The sequence below is a fragment of the Babylonia areolata genome, chromosome 19 (genome assembly GCF_041734735.1).
Source record: "Babylonia areolata isolate BAREFJ2019XMU chromosome 19, ASM4173473v1, whole genome shotgun sequence".
NCBI lineage: Eukaryota > Metazoa > Mollusca > Gastropoda > Neogastropoda > Buccinidae > Babylonia > Babylonia areolata.
In genome coordinates this window covers 54,440,629-54,458,604 of record NC_134894.1, presented here as the reverse complement: position 1 = coordinate 54,458,604, position 17,976 = coordinate 54,440,629, and the positions used below count along the sequence as shown (strand labels likewise).

Genomic DNA, 17,976 nt, shown 5'->3' with positions numbered 1-17,976 from the left:
TTTTTTTTTTTCCCTTTTTTTTTCCTCTTTCTTTTCTTTTTCTTCTTGAAAGAACAGGTCGCCTTTAGGGTCACCACACACATGCACAACACTAACACGAACGACTCCGTACCCAGTTGTGTTCGGGGCGTAGGGTAGGCAGCCGACTTTTCCTGTTCGTAAAGGTGTCTCCACATATTGGCTGCGGGTGTAACAAGGATATTCTAGATCATTACAGAACGCGAGGCACGCATCGGACTGTGGGTAGGTTTCATCTCAGTGAGATTGAACATGACAATTCTGTTTCAATCCTTTGGTATACTCTCTCTCTCTCTTCCTCTCTCTCTCTCCGCCCATTCCCTCCCTCTCTTTCTCACCTCTCCCTCTTTTTCTGCAGGCGCAGCACTCATCTGACATTTGGCAAGATCTACAATGTGTCTGTCCATTGCACGATTTAAACATTAGGACAGGACACATGATTTAAGAGCTAAAAATATAAACAATTTTAACGTATATTTGAAGAACTCAAAACCACTTAAGAATCGCTTGTGTCCATACATATGCGTCCACCCAAATGCACGCACACACCCCTCTCTCTCTCTCTCTCTCATATGCGCACACACATACACACAGGCACTACCCCTTCTCTCTCTCTCTCTCTCTCTCTCTCTCTCTCATACGCGCGCACTTATGCACACACACACACATACACATAAGCACACACATAGGCAAGCACGCACACACACACACACACAGATAGAGAGAGAGAGAGATAGAGAGAGAGAGAGAGAGACTCCACCAATCATCTCCACCAACAGCAGCATAGCGTCTACCACCCAATACCACCATCATTACCACCATCATCAACAACAACAACAACAACAACGACAACAACAATACTAAAAACAGCATTACGTCAAAGTATTTGGAGAAAAATGGGGGCAACATTGGCACCAGAACTATAAAAGTCAACATTCACTTCACAACTCTTAAAAATGGGAATGATCACAAGGGCAGCAACTGGACGAAAAACATCAACTGCTACAACAACGAACATGGCTGCTGCTGCTTTTTCTTCTTGTCCAACCAGAAAGATATAAAGTAAATGATAATAACAACAATAACAATAATAGTAACAATAATGACATGTACTTAATGCATCACTACTGCATCAGTACAAACACCACTTGAACTACTTTTTATTATAAATAATGACGATAACACTGTACAAATGTTCATTATTATCATAACTATTATGAGCTTTTACGCCGAATCTTGAAAATAAGCCCTAGACGTTTACAAATAGAACACATATGTAAATACCAAAAAGGAAATATTGAACACAAGATACCAAACATTATCAAAAATTATTCACCCCCCCCCCCCCCCCCACACACACACACACACACAAGCACACGCGCGCGCACACACACAAGTCATAGCACACAATCGTAAATAGTACACAAACGTCATGCGTGGGACTGAGATTTTGTCAGGTATTCATAAAACAGATTACAGCCCATCTGGTTTTAAAGCTATACTGAAACTGTAAACAACAACACGGGTAAGTCTGACTATTTTTAATTTCAAATATTTCGGAGTACGCAGACATGCAACAATGATATAATTGAATACACAACCACAACCACTACCAAACCAACAACAGCAACAATACTACTACTACTACTAATGATGATGATGATGGTGTGGTGACAGTGACAATAATGACAATAATAAAGATAATGATAAATAAATAAATAAAACAATAATAATGATAACAACAACAATGATAATAATTCACGTTACATTTCCATTGACCCTTCATCGATGTCCTTCTGTCCAAAAGCAAAGCATCCGTCAAAAATGCATGAAACTATAAAATGAAAATTTAGAAAACAAAAAACAAAGAGGTCGGGGTGGACGGGTGACAACCCATAAATGAACAAGACTGACAGCTACCATACAATGCGCATCGGGAAGGAAGAAAAACAACAACATTATCATCATCATCATCATCTTCATCACTGTCCTTTTTTTTACCCTGATAACAGAAGCGATGCACCAAAAGAAACGACACAAACCAGATAATCTAACAGATGTGAACCGACTTTTGGGTTCTTTCAAACGAGACAAAAGCATGGATACATTTTCTAGACCATGCTGGAAAAGGGTATTCCCTGTCACCTTGCAGACCTGTGGATAACAGTCACTGAAGGAGCTTCAGGATGGGACAGTTCTTCTGTACCTTTCAGATCTGGTGACAAAGTTTTCTGATTTTTCTCGTTCCTTTGTGTATATTCGTTTTCCTCGCCTACATATATATATATATATATATATATATATATATATATACACGAAGGCTGATTTGAAGTATGGCTGTGTGCTCCATGCAGTCACATTATCTCAGCAACAGGAGCGAAAGCAACTTGTAGATCAGCGTATTTTAGTGTTGATGTATTAACGTTCCACGCCACAAGGTACTTTCGTCTCCGCACAAAATTACATTTTCCTCGCCTCATCAACCACTGCCCATTACCCCCACCCTTCATCCACCCTCCCGCCCCACAAAACCAACCAACCAACCAAAGCACCCTGTACCACAAACGCCGAGTAACCTGAGAAAAGGCAGAAGGGGAGGAGGGGGCAGGGGGGGAGGTTTCACACGAACAGCGCCAGAGATTCTGGTACCGGACAACTCGACCTTAAAAAAGCGACTACCAGTGGGTTATAAAACCCGACACTACACGGAGGAGGGTGATGGGAATTCTGGTGGGTGGAGGGGGGAGTGGGGCAGAGAGAGAAGAAGAGAGATGGAGAGAGAGAACGGGACAGGAGGCTGGATGGCTGGCCATATGAAGTGGTCTTTTCGTGTTGTGGACAAAACCTAGTTCATCAGAACTCCTCATTAAAAAAAAAACAAAAAACAACAGCGCAACAGGGGAGGGTGGTGGGTGGGGCGCAGTAAGGTTCTTGATTTATTTATCGATGGCCTGAAGTCTAAAAGCTGCGAGGTCAACAAGCGAACACTGGTGTCAGGCAGACAGTAAAGGGCCCCCCCCTCCACCCCCCTCCCCCCCTCTATCATACAACAAAGTGATATCTTTGCAATATTGATGCTGTGGTCCCCGCAGTCTCCGCAAGCCACCTCCCGGCATTCAAATGTCTACCCGCCTCTGCCATTTGCCGTGTTGTTTTCAAATAAAAGATCGGGGTGGGGTAAAGTGTATGTCTGCGGGGTGTTGCTTTCACTCTGTTTTTCTGTCTCTCTGTCTCTGTCGCTCTCTCTCATAAACACCACACACACACACACACACACACACACACACACACACACATCATATCCCAGTCTCTGCCTCGTACACAAATCAAATACATTAACACATTGAATCTCTCTCTCTCTCTCTCTCTCTCTCTCTCTGTGTGTGTGTGTGTGTGTGTGTGTGTGTGTGTGTGTGTGTGTGTGTGTGTGAAGATTCTCTACTAAAGTCTGAATGCCAAAGTGTAATGCTTTTCGTGTTCCACTATAATTAATCATGGTCTTACCCTGCGAATACACAGAACTGAATACATCATGTCCAATAATGTTTTGTTTTTATCACATGGCCAAGTTTAACTTTAGCTGCGATAATCTTAAATAATCCCTTCGCACAAAAAGAACTTTTACCAGCTGAGAGCAGACTGAACAAAAAAAAAATTAATGTCTTTCGGGGGGAAACATGGACACTGTCAGAGATTTTATCGAAAACCAGCGATCACCAAAATGCCTGTTTGGCTTCTCTTTCCCTGTCTGTTTCTGTCTTTATGTCTCTCTGTCTGTCCCTGTCTCATTCTCTCAGACAATATACATATGGCTCCCAGTTATTGTATCTGAAGGTTTTTAATCCCACCCCGCCTTGCTTTGATCATTTTTGTTATCATGATTATATTTTGAAGCGTCTTTGGGAATCATTTTCATGACGGAAGGATTGTTCGCTTTCACCTCCTTTCATCCACAACGTTATTACACACACACACACACACACACACACACACACACACACACACACGTATATACATCTATCTATCTCTCTCTATATATACACACACACAAACACACACACACACACACACACACACACATATATATATATATATATATATATATGTGTGTGTGTGTGTGTGTGTCTATGTATGTATGTGTAAGATTAGAAACTCCAACAACAATATAAAGTACGTGTACACACACACACACACACACACATATATATATATATATATACATGCGCACTTCATAGTGCTGCTGGAGTCTCTTAATCTTTTCTGTTTTCTTTTTTCTACGGGGAATAGAAAGCAGAGAAGCAGAGGCAGGGAGATGGGAAGTGAGGTATAGGAAGAAGGGTGGGGGTGGAAGGTGTGGGGGGGGGGGATGGGGTGAAATCCGGAGGCTGGGGTGGAAGTGGGGACTGAGTTGGGGGTGGGTGGGTTGGGAGAGATTTACGAACAGTAGCAAAGCGAGATAATTCGGCAGAGCTGGCGACAACGTGAGCTGGCGGGTTTAACCCCAGGTCCCAAGAGATCCTGAAAATGCTGTCGCTGTTTGGCACTTTTGTGGCTGGCATATAATGGGTCTGAGGTCCCCAGAGCCCCCCTGTACGTGCTAGTGGGGATGGGGAGATTGACCGAAGGGGAGTGAAAGCGGGGCTGTACGTGTTGCCCATAGGTCTGTCTATTAGTCTAGTGTTCCGCTCAGTGTCATCGGTTTGTCACCACCTACTTTGACTTCTGGAAAACGCATGGGTAGGGAGGATGCTGAATGATTAGTATACTTGCCATAACCTTTCATATGCCACAGAATTTGCAATAACTTTTCGTTGTTTCGTGTTCGTTTTTTTTGGGGGGAGGGGGCTAATGGGGGGGGGGGGGGGGGGGTGAGGGGGGTGTCATGATCTCAACGGGTATTTCAAACGTCCATAATCTTGTCGTTTTTATGTCTGCCATCTGAAAAAAATGACTCACAAGTGGGTCGTACTTATACTTTTCACATCTGCTTCTTGGGGTAGGCCACTCTGCCACCCCCTCCCCTCGCCTAAAATATAATGCTAAAAGACTTGTCCATCAATCGCCGATTAACTGTTCAAAACTTTTTTGGTTTGTGACTTTAATCATCTGCATGCAGTGTGTGTGTGTGTGTGTGTGTGTGTGTGTGTGTGTGTGTGTGTGTAAGTGCGTGCGTGCGTGCGTGCGTGCATGCGTGTGTGTGTCTGTGCGCGCGCGCGCGTGTGTGTGTAAAATACCTTTTTTCCACGAATTTTTGACTGACCACTTCAAAATATATTTCAGGAGTTGTTACAGATGTGAATAGTAAAGTAAGCACAAAAAGAAAAGAAAAATTGCAACATTACAAGTCAACAAATGTTTGTTTTTTACTTACTTATCTATTTATTCATAATTACACATTCATTTATGATGCCTAATCCTCTGCACATATAAGTACATTTTTGTCACTTGCATGTGCTGTTTTAGAAGAAAATAACATTGATACAGCCGCAGTAACGGATGCGGTGGTCAAATGGTTCCATATCATCATCAGCTCAAGATTATAGCCCGCGGGAAACTCAGCTTTTCTTCCTTCCCTCTCCACAAAAAGCCCTCCACATCCACCCCCTCCTCACTACTCCAGCTTCCACAATCCAACGCACCATCCACCACACTCACAATCCACCTACAACACCCACACTCTACGGGGCTTTTGTGTGTGTGTGTGTTTTGTTTATGTTTTTTCAACGTTCTTGGTTCTGTGTGTGTGTGTGTGTGTGTGTGTGTGTGTGTGTGTGTGTGTGTGTGTGTATGCGCGCGCATGCGTGTGCGTGCGTGCGTGTGTGTGTGCGTGCGTGCGTGATTGCGTGTGTGCGTGTTTCTGTTTGTTGGTTTGTATCGGAACAACGAAAAACCAATTACGACAAGTTTCCTTTCACCTCTTCCTGGGGGGGGGGGGGGGGGGGGGGTCTGTGTGTGTGTGTGTGTGTGTGTGTGTGGTGATTTGAAGGGGAGCGGGGCGTACTGATATCTATCTTCAAATTCAACACAATGAATGAATGCCCAAAGTGTCCGACTACTTATGAAAGCAATCGGGCGTAATGTGAACGGGGTGTACAGAATTCGGAGAAACCAGTTTAGGAGAGTAAATCTTGTCATGTTACCCACACTTTCTCCAAGAAAGAAAGTAAAACGTAATTTGACACAGACTAACAGAAAAGCAATGACAGACAGCAAGCAATAGAGAGAGAGATACAGATAGTGATACTGAAAGAGAGAGAGAGAGAGAGAGAGACAGAGACGGATAAAGGATCAACATCATGTTACGTCAAAGCACCAAAAACTCTGGGACAGCGGAAAATTAAATGATAATGATAGTAATAACAATAATAATGGTAATGATGATGATGATGAGATAACAATAACAATAACAACAACAACAATAATAATAATAATAATAAAAGGACATTTGATCCGCCTATTCTAATGAAACAAAAGCCCTTGACGTTTACAATGAAAAATACAATGATTATGCACACTAAAAACACACGCAATACACCTGCACACACAAATCCAGTTCCAACCCACATCCACTCCACACAAGATGCAGACACACACACACGCGCGCGCAAGCACACCCTGGCCACTCAGGGTATATGAACATGTGTACGTTTAAAAATAGTATATATATATATATATATATAAAATATATATATATATAAAGAATAAGATAATCCTCTAAGAATTAAAACATAAAAGTGAAGAATAATCATTTACTGATCAGAATGGTTTGAAATAAATGAGTTTTCAAAGAGATTTTGAAAGAAGGGCAAGAAACAACATGACGGACAGGAAACGGGAGTGCGTTCCACGAGGAAGAAGCCTGGAAAGAGAAAGTGCGTTTTCCATATGATCTGGTTCTGTAGTAGGAGGGAATTTTTAGGAGATGGTCATCACCTGATGACCGGAGCTGTCGAATTGGAGAGTAGAAATGCAGAAGCTCAGAAAAGTAAGATGGAGCCATGCCATTCATAAATTTGTAGCACAGGAGAGAGAGAGAGAGAGAGAGAGAGAGAGAGAGAGAGAGAGAGAGAGAGAGAGAGAGAGAGTTTGTAGTCTATTCTTTTCTCAATAGGTAACCAGTGGAGGGCATGAAGAGAGGAGTGACATGAGCAGATTTGGGCGAACGGAAGAGCCTCCCCACCCACCCACCCCCTCTACACAAACATACACGCTATTGTTTTTCATATTATAACTTCACGTTAACCATTGTGAAACCTCCAAACCTGGATCACAGTCAGACTCCTGGAATTGGAAATGGTCAGACTCTCACTCGGATGCAACACCACCATGACAGCAGCGATGCAAGGCTAAGAGACAAAACAAAAAAAACAAACAAACAAAAAAGCAGTGAAGTCCGATCTCTCTAACCTTTTCCGCGCATTGCGAATACAATTAGATGTGAAAATAGCCCTTCTGGAAACAATAAGTCGGCCTGCTATTGCTCTTTTTTTTTCGGGGAAAAGTTCTGGGGAAAGAAAATGAGTAGACGTTTTGAGTCCAGTAAGAAAACAGAGACGGGTGAGCGTGTAGTGGGGGAGGTGGAGAGAAAGAGTGAGGAAGATAGATGGAGAGAGAGAAGGATGTGGGGAACGAGAGAGAAAGAGGTGGGGGGAGGGGGGGGGGGGGGGGGAGGCTGAGAGGGAAAGACAGACTTTTAAGCCTCGAGTCTAGTCAAACTGATGTCTGGTCTTTTTGTATTCCAAAAATAAAACGTGGGTTTGGGGGTTTATTGGGTATCTTCAAGTGAACAAGTGAACTTTTCAACGGGTTTTGAACACTGTGGGTGCTATCATTTGTCGTCAAAATACTTAATGTTTCTGTCTGACTGACTAACTGTCTGTCTCTCCCTCCATCTCTCTGTGTCTATGTGGCCTCTCTCTCTGTCTCGCTTCCTCTTTTCTCTCTTCCCCTTGCACACGCACACACATACATTCTCTCTCTCTCTCTCTCTCTCTCTCTGTCTCCCTCTTTCCTGTCCTCCTCCGCCTACTCCCTCTTCTTCTTCTTCTCCTCTCTCATACTGTATGCATCACTAAACACACGCTATTACACACACAACTTTTATTTAAACACCACCACAACAACAACCACTATCACCACCACCACCATTTCTCTCCCATGTGTGTGTCAAAGTAAAAACTGTATAAATGTGTGTGTGTGTGTGTGTGTGTGTGTGTGTGTGTGTGTGTGTGTGTGTGTGTGTGACAGACAGAAGAGACAGAACCAGATAGATGTGATTTGTTCAGTCGTTGATTGCCGTGACACACACTGGTGCATTCAACGATGATGTCATGCGGAATAAGACAGTTCGTTGTGCAACAGTATGGGGCTGCTGAAAGGAAGCACAACACGTTTAGTTCATTGCAGTCCCCGATCAATGGGGTGACTGAAAACTACAGAAACAACAACAATATACAGCTAGTCAAACTATCCTTCGCTGGACAACATCAGATAAGTGCGAATTGAGTATCTTGTCATCTTTGGACAAAATAAGTAAATAGACTGATTTATTAATTTTAGTATTGGTTAACACATCAAAATACTATGATGAATAAATAGATAAGTCCACAAGCAAACAAACAAAATATAAAACAGGCCTAGATAAAATCATGACGCTCACACTGACTTATTATTTTGCATTTGGACGACGACACATTATGTCCCATTAGCAAAGAATATCGTTAAAAAAAGCTATTTATTCATAAACAGATTCAAGCATGCATAACAATTTCATAAACATGCATGATAATAATTCACCTTCCTCAAAAGCATAAAAACATGCGAATATTTTGTACAATATGAAAATAAAGTTCACAACGAAATATGGTATTCTCCTAAAAAGTTCTGGACATCAACAATTTTTCACGACTTGTGTGTTTGATTAATCAGCTGATATTCTGAGCAGTGCTCCGTTCCATTTGCAAAAACTGACAAACATTTCAAAGACAGGGTGACAAGCTGAGAGAGAGAGAGAGAGAGAGAGAGAGAGAGAGAAGGAGGTTGAGAGGGGCGGGGGGGGGGGGCGTTATTGCAACGATATTTGAGACAGAGGTCTTGCAAAGAAATTTACTCACTGAATTCTGGCACTTCCAGAACAAGACACAATGTGAAGAATTGAACAAAGCAAGGACAGTGATGCAATTCAGTTATGATCTTCCGTCCCTGGCCTGACGAAATGGAAAGACAACGGAACGCAATGCGCTCCCAAATAAGTTTCTACGCGTCACAAGTCATAGCAATCGAAAGACAACGACGCAGGGAAATATTTCTGGCTACAAGACAATACACAAAACTTGACGTAAATTTGGACGAAAAGGTATCACAAAAAACAGCCAGCAGAAATATTCAATCATGCATAATAATAATCTTCATGAAGTATGGCATAAATCGCTAGCTAGCTACATTCGATTTCTACATAGCTCGTATGTGTGTGTGTGTATATATATATATATATATATATATATATATATATATAAGATAGATATATATATATATATATATATATATATATATATAGAGAGAGAGAGAGAGAGAGAGAGAGATACGTTCTCTACATATTTCGTACATAACTAAATAGATAAATAGATAGACATGGGGTGGGAGAGAGAGAGAGAGAGAGAATGGTTTAAATCTTTGCATGGAAACAATGTTCTGAAACGAGTAGTTCAACCTCTGATCACAGACAGAGAGAGAGAGCGAGAGAGAGAGAGAGAGAGAGAGAGAGAGAGAAGAGAGAGAGAGTACTGGTACCTATAATCTAAAACAAGAGGACAAAAAACACCAACAACACAAATATGTTACTAAACATATTACTAAACGCCTGCATGCTCACATTAATAAAATGAAAATACTGCTTGCTTTGCTGTTTTTGTTACGTTCATGTTCTGAGCAGCGTTCTACAAACACAACAGTAGTCACCTTCTCTACAGAGAGTGAAGTGGAGAATGTGAAAGCTATTTCGCACTGCCAGGAGTCTTCCGATGTCCTGCGATTCTAGTTTTGCCCACTGCTGAGAAAAGCACTAATAAATGCAGGGGAATTATGTGCAGCCATCGCTCACAGGCACACATGTGCAGCAGTTTTGTCTCCCCAGCTGGCGTCACAAGGTCTGACGGGTCCCACCGAGTGCGAAATGGCCGCTACTTTCTCCAGTCAGCACAGTTATTGTCTCTCTCTTTGGGGGAGCTCTAAATGACTGTAGGTCGGTCTTTTGCGTAGGCTCTATCCGAAAGGGTCTTCGAGTGTGCTAAATACAAAACCTGATTTTGCTTTTCTTTTGGCGTTTCCCTCCTTCATCCTTAGACGCGCAGCTTAATTCAAGGTTTGTAAAGTACGCATTAAATATATAAATAACATAATAATATATAGTTCTTATACGCCAGTTCCTGTCTCTGGAATTTAAACAATTCAATAAAATGGGGGGAAAAAGAAAGAAAGAAAAATATGGAAGCAAAGCAAGACACAACGATTCTTATTCTGTGGAAACAGGAATTGACAAAGTTCCACATAAAACAACGATGGTCGAAGAAACTAACCATAATTGCAGAAAACCTCTTCATTTAAAACTACGACGGATACCCTAAAAACGAACTCACGGACGATATCTCCAGCAGAGAAAGAAAGGGAGGAGAGAGAAAAAAATCACCCACAACAAACATACTTCTACTGCTTTTCCATCAGCAACTACCTCACACTGAACATTTTACTCGAATTTCGGAGAGGACAAAAACACTCATAGACAATTAACATCTTTCACCAAACAATATTGATACTTCATGAGACAATGATGACGAAGAAACATCAGGTTTTGAGGATGTAACAGCTGTTCACCAGACATGTTCACACACACACATACACACAGGGCTATACAGGTTTCACAAGACACCATCGACATTGTCTACTTCAGAAACACACATACCCTGACTCGATAACCGTGCACTACGTGTCTGAGCATCTGATCTGAAAACCAGTCACCATACACGAAGTATTCCTTTCAGGGAAAACAAATAAATGCTACAAAGGCATTACAAAAAAGCATGTTTTGAAATTACATGATGAGCAGTGTAACTAAGTTCACTGTTTGTCTGTATATTATTGTGTTTGAATTTAATCCACGCCAAGACATCATTAACTGTCATGGTGATCCTTTTTAACCAGAATGCATTCAAAATTCATAAATCATATTTGTTCGAATACATTTTTTGTTAAACAGAATGCATTCAAATTTCCTTCACAACTAGATATCGTTAACTGTCTCAGTGGCAGAACCAGATTACACGTATCATACACACAAAAAAAAGCTCTGTGAAAGTGCGTGTGTGAGCGTCTGTGTGTACGTGTGTGAGCGTGTGTGTGCGCGGGCAAGCGTGTGGGGAGGGGAGGGGAGAGTTTGTGTGGGCGTGTGTCTGTGTCTTTGTTTGTGTCTGTGTGTCCGTGTGTGCGTGGATATATAGAAGACAAAGACAAGAAGAGAATATTTCTGATTTATTTGCCTTTTATCTAACCCCTTTATATCATGTTCTGTGAAAGCATTGATCTGACGATTGAAAAGACAGACAGGCAGACAGACAGGTAGACAGACAGAGACACTGACAGACAGACAGACAGAGAGAGAGAGTGAGAGAGAAAGAGAGAGAGATTACCTTTTCTTCATGTTGCAACAAACACCTATATCTTCGCCTGCAAATGGTCAAGTTGAACGCATTACAACGACCCCCCCGCTTCCTCATGTACCAGCAATCATTCCAACATCAATCAAATGCAGTCTGATTTTTATGACTTTTTTCGGGGGGGGGGGGGGGATAAATGGGGAAGGGGGGGGACAATTTCACAGATAAAACTTTGATGCTTTATTTCTGATCATTGAAAATTAGGTGGGAAATGAGTGATTGTATACCATGAAGTAGCAACAATATAGCGAATGCTGATAGATTGTTCAACAAATCAGTATGATTCATTCGAAGCACGATCCTTTTGATTGTGTACATTTTATTAACCTGCTCGTATAAATATGATTCTATATGTTTAAAACACACACACACACACACACACACACGCGCGCACGCGCACGCACGCACGCACACACACACACACACACACACACATTCAAAGACATTTTAATCCTGTAACGCCTTTTGGGGCACGGTGGACATAAAAGGAATGTGTAACAAAAGAAAATCGTAGAAATGTTCAACAATGCAACAAACGGAAGAGATCAATGAGATTTCATTCCACACTGAAATTATGCGGCCACAATCGCAACGTTACACAACTTCACTTAACTTGATAAATTTACTTAAATCAAACAAATCATTTTTGCTCACTGAAAACAGTTTAAAATGATCGCATGCTGAATGAACGCATGTATATTCCTTTGGGATAAACCTGTTTCTGATTTTATAGTACTTGGGGCATTCTACAACAAAATGAAATCCATCACCAAGTTCATCTCTCTTTCTCCCTCACACACACACACACACACACACACACACACACACACACATGGTCGCACTCTCCCCACACACACACACTGACAGGACCAAGCGAAGCCAGGTTCACATTCTGAGACATGTATAAGCGGGCGGGCACAGCAGCGCCAAGAAGCACAACACACCACGGAACAAGACAAAACTCAGGCTTCAAATATCACAAGCCGTATACACTTCTGAAATCATCGAAGGCATAATCATTCGACAGAGTATCACAGGACCGTCGCTGAAACGATGTCTAATGTCGGGGAGAAGAATTTACGATTTCTATGCACTGTAACTTGATATATTTTCATCTTCCAATCTGATGCTTTTTATGGAGTACAATTTTGATCCCGAAATCGCCACTTTTCTTTTCTTTCTTTTTTTTTCTTTTTTTCTTTCGTCTTTTTTTTTATTTCGTCTTTTTTTCTTTTTATAAATCTTCTAACATTCGTTTTTCTTCACATAAAACTAAAAATGTCCAAGGTCGAAATCTCTTGTTTGGAAAACAGTACGGAAGAGGAATTTATAGCTATTGCTGTATTAGATGACCCTATAGACGTTTGACAGAAGCCAGAGATACAGAGATCAGAAGAGAAAAAGGCATTAAAACATATTGTTATTATGTATGCTTCTCATGGGGATGAAAAACAAGCGATCGTCTTCACGAAAAGAGGGGGGCGGGAACAGGGAAGGAGAGGGGGGATGGGGGGGGGGGGGAATTTGAGGGCGGTAAGGGCCATCGCCCTCACGACAGAAATAAAACAAACAAAAAAACAAGGGAACAAAAAAGCACGTTTTCACACTGGAAACATGCGCAGTCCAGCCTGAATGTACGTCGAAGCTGCCAAAACTGTATTTTATGAGGGTTTATCATGAAAGGTACAACATTTTAAAGCGGCGCTTGTGTGTCCAAATGCCACAACTATGGGCGGATTCTGAAAGCCGTTGTGTGACAATGTATTCCCTGAGGACTGGGGTGGGACCGGTGGGGTGGGAGAGCTGAGAACAAAATGCATATGAATCCATAAATCACATTTGACGCTAAAACTTCCGACGTTCTTCCAGGAGAAGCCTTTCCAACCATCAAAAGATTTAGCGAATGTTTTGTTGTCAATATTTCAGTTTCCACGCCCATCCAACATCGTCAAATGCGAGAAAAGGCGGTGTTTCTCTTGTTTCACAAAATTATACACATACAGAACACGGCATCATTATTCTTCTACTAAATTTGATCGTGGTTTACCTATCTTCCCAATAACTAGAAGTCAAAGTTAAACTCTCTCTGAAGATAGTTATTTTAAGATAAAACTGCGCTGTATACGAATTATACTTCTCAAGCGTATCTCTCATTGAAAATATAAAAGATCTGTATAATAATAATAATAAAAAAAATAATAATAAATAAATAAAATCAATAAATAAATAATAATAATAATAATAAATATTTTTTAAAAACTTATTTACCTGTTTCTTGGATCAATACGAGATGCCGTTTACAAACGGGTATGAAGTCACATACGACCTTGAACATATTTTTGGTTACAAAGAGAAGTCAGTGAAGTAGTCCAGTCATTGAAGTCTCTTGTCTTCTCTCTAGCACTTCTCTCGGGTGTTGTCCCAGAACATTCCTTCTCCGTCCCTTCTCTGAATTTACCATGTCGCTTTGGGAATGACGAAGGTTCTGCAAAAATGTACACCCGCTTTTCCTCGTGCTCAGTTGCTTCATGTTGCATTAACATTCGGGGACAGTGTTGCCCTAGAACCCCTCCCTGTCCGTCCACGCTTTCTACATTAACAAGAAAGACGTATTACATCACAGCCTTGGGGAAGGGCGTTCTAAAATAGTCGAGAACTAGTTACCTACACATAAACGGGCTGTTTGAAGAAAGGGTTTAGATGCTAGACTGCTATCAATATGCTCGGATGAGGTAGAGTGCTTTGTCCAATATCAGACAACTGATGCATTGATCATGAAAAAAAGAAATGTAGTGGTGGGTATTTCTGTTGTTGAAAACATCAAAACGTAACAGAATGTGATGTAAAACATAAACGTTTCCCAAGTCCTGTACTTATTGGTCACGGGGAAACACTGCCACAGGGTGCATTTAGCTGAAAGCGGAAGACAGGTGGGTTTGCATCGTGTGAGGTATAGGGGCAGGAACAGACAAGAGGCGACGACGATGACGACAATAACGAGGACGACGAAGACTGTGGGATAACCGGATAACTGATACCCAGATGTCCTCCGACTCGTGATCTGGCCCGCTGAACTGAGCCGGGTCGAAGTAATTCCCTCAGATAGCTGTGAAGCTCTGACTGACCTCGTTCTATGCAAAGGCACACATCATTAATTTACTGGCTTTGTTCCGCTTAACAATGCAGGCTAACTGTAACGGTCTGACAGATCTTGTCCTCGATATACCTAGACACAAATAACAGTGCATACATGTGTGAAAACCTCTTACTAACTGAATATACAAAAGTATTGTTAAGTAGTTATTGACAACAGAAAGTGAAGCTGTATAACTTTTTTTTTTTAAACTGGTTGACAGTTTATGAACTTTCACGTTTTTTGTTCTGTGTTGAGATACGCTTACAAGTATACTTCTGAGAGACATTGCCCTGAAGATACAAAATTATACAGATCCAGCTGCAAAACCCTTTAAAAGATCTTTACGGTTAATCAGAACACAACGTGGTAGCCGGAGTTATAACTAACATTTAAGTTAACTAGAATCGCAAGCAAAGATAAACTTGATCAATCTGCAATGGTACAAACACCTGTATAACGATTTTGTTAAGCTTAACAACTTAACAACAGCGAAGAGACAAAGACTCTGTCCAATAATGTTATGTTAATAATCGATTGGGGAGGGGGGAATGGTGGAATATGCGACAATGATTTCATGAACAATTGCAGAGAAAAGATGGAAGTAGCCAAAACTACTGTAAGACAGTCCCTATGGAAGACCTGAACTGTTTTTCCTCCAATAATCCTGTTCAGCATTAATGCACACGTATCTGGTTTGGGCAAGCAGTGGTTTGTCATTTTCCGGCCGACTTTTATACCACTAATGAAACGTGTGGGTTCACCACAGTGAGGATAAAAAAAAAGTATTTGCTCATGTTCTCAAGTAACAGAAAAAGTTGATTGATTTCCATTGTTGATGTCCTCTCTCTCTCTCTCTCTCTCTGAGTACTGTAATTCCATGAAAATTATATTGCTCTTTTTTGTTTTTATTGTTCTTGTTTATATTGCAATGCGATGGTCTTCTGGTATTTCCTAGATGAATTTATAGATTTTCTTTATGAAGGTAGGATAAAAAGAGGCCAATAATTGATTTTATTCCTTTTCCCTAAATAAAAAAAAATCTCCCTCTCTCTCCCTCTCTCTCGCTTGCATAAATCATTGGATCAAAATATTGTCTGTATTCTTATGTACGCGTGCGTCTGAATGCCGATAGACAAATGCGCATCGTAAAAACACAACCAACACACACAAAACAAGGAAATGCGATTTATACCCATATAACTGACAGCGTATCCACAGTCGATGGCCTTTCCTTTTCATAGCTTTTTACAAAGCTACTTCACTTACCACAGTCTTTCGTATTTGGTTTCTTTGAAACAGTCTGACTTAGCATCAAAAAAACTGCTTTCCTAACAACAGTAGCGGCAATGAGGGATTAACGCGTCAATGACATAAGTTTCTTGTGTCTGAAGAACGCTTAATAACACAAGAACAAAGACATAAAAAAAACAAATAAATAAATAAATAAAACTGCATTACCTAGCATCAAAAAGATCTTCATCATCGTAATCAACAACAAGGATAATATCAACACCAACAGCCACAGTAGCAACAACAACAAACACAATGACAATAACCACAGTGTAATCAACTGTATGAAGCCTGCATTAAAAGAAAAAAAGATAACAAAACATTGGGCTACGTTTTTATATGCGCAAAGAACACAAAAATCTGTATACCAGTACCGATCCTGATTGTAATCAACGTGCGCATGACACGCACGCACGCAGTCTAGTGTCCATGTTGAGGAATCAACTTCAAAACTAGGCAAGACTGATTATTGACGACATTAATACTGCACAATGACTTGAATCTCTCTCTCTCTCTCTCTCTCTCTCTCTCTCTCTATCACACACACACACACACACACACACACACACACACACACACACACACACCAACAAGAGAAAACATCACTAATGATCTGTTTCAAATGAAAATACACAACAGTCTGCATAGACTGCACCCACGAGATGTCCAAACGAAATATATATTTCACATAAACTCATTCTCTATACGATTCATGACAATTCATCAATAATTACTGGTAAATCAATTAGTGAAAAGCGTAAGTACCCATCATAAAATGGTGTGGGTCCTCAGACAAGTGCGTCAAGTCCAATCACAGTTACGACAAAAAATGATAATGATAAAGAATTCACAAATGATACACACATGACAAAATGATTCATGATAATTGGTTGGTTGTTATACGCCCCGGTGAGATAGAATTGGTTAAGGATCCAGTATCTTTGCAATATCATGTGTGTGTTTTTGTGTGTGTATGTGTGTGTGTTTATTTATATCTATCCATCTATCTATCTATCTATCTATCTATCTATATATATATATATATATATATATATATATATGTGTGTGTGTGTGTGTGTGTGCGTGTGTGTTTGTGTGCGTGTTCGTTCGTGCGTGCGTGCGTGCGTTAATTATTTGACAAGGGTTTTCAAACCCAAAAGTGCATACTGTATCACTGTCTGACCCAAGACACAAAGCCAGCTGTGCAATAAGGTGCAAAGAACGAACATAAATAATGACATAGTGTATTACATCAATCCTATTAGCATGGCAGTGCGATCTCACTCATTACTTATGAGCCTGTGAAATGATTAATAGGTCATAGGTGATGATGGTGATGATGATGAGGAGGAGTTATGAGCACAAGAAATGATCAAGTTCATGTGATGATGTTGATGATGGTGATGATGATGATGGTGGTGGTGGTGATGGAGGGCTCTCTTACCGTTTGAAAAGGAAACCGTCAGGCCGGGAAGGGTGACCAGTACCAACGTCAGCAAGTTCATCATTTTTGTCGTCTGCAACACACACACACACACACACACACACACACACACAAGAATGAAATCCTTTGGACAAAAAGTGTACAACAGAACAATGACTGTTTTCGGTTTGGGGGGTGGGGGTTGTTGCTGTTTTTTGTTGTTGTTTTTTTCTTGTTTTTTGTTTGCTTTTTTGCTGTTGTGGTGGTGTTGGTTTTCATGGGGCGTGGGGGGAGCTTATTATTAAGATGCCTGTATCAGTAACGGATTTTTACCAGTTGTAGAACTAGAAGTTAGCGTTTTCTTCATGTATAAATACAACACACGTGCGTGAGCGTGCATA

At 40.9% G+C, this 17,976-nt stretch overlaps 1 protein-coding gene across 9 annotated transcripts in view; it reads right to left on the bottom strand.

Annotated features, from left to right (window-relative positions):
- Positions 1-17,976, bottom strand: part of LOC143294363 (uncharacterized) — a 78,358-nt gene that overhangs the window by 20,233 nt on the left and 40,149 nt on the right. For 7 of the 9 annotated variants that reach the window (XM_076605821.1, XM_076605823.1, XM_076605824.1 and 4 more), the window contains 2 exons: positions 17,597-17,669; positions 113-181 (listed from right to left, as the gene is read on the bottom strand). In XM_076605821.1, coding sequence (XP_076461936.1) covers positions 113-181; positions 17,597-17,669 — 142 coding nt within the window. The remainder of the gene's footprint in view (positions 1-112; positions 182-17,596; positions 17,670-17,976) is intronic. The other 2 variants (XM_076605825.1, XM_076605827.1) reach the window with 1 other exon arrangement.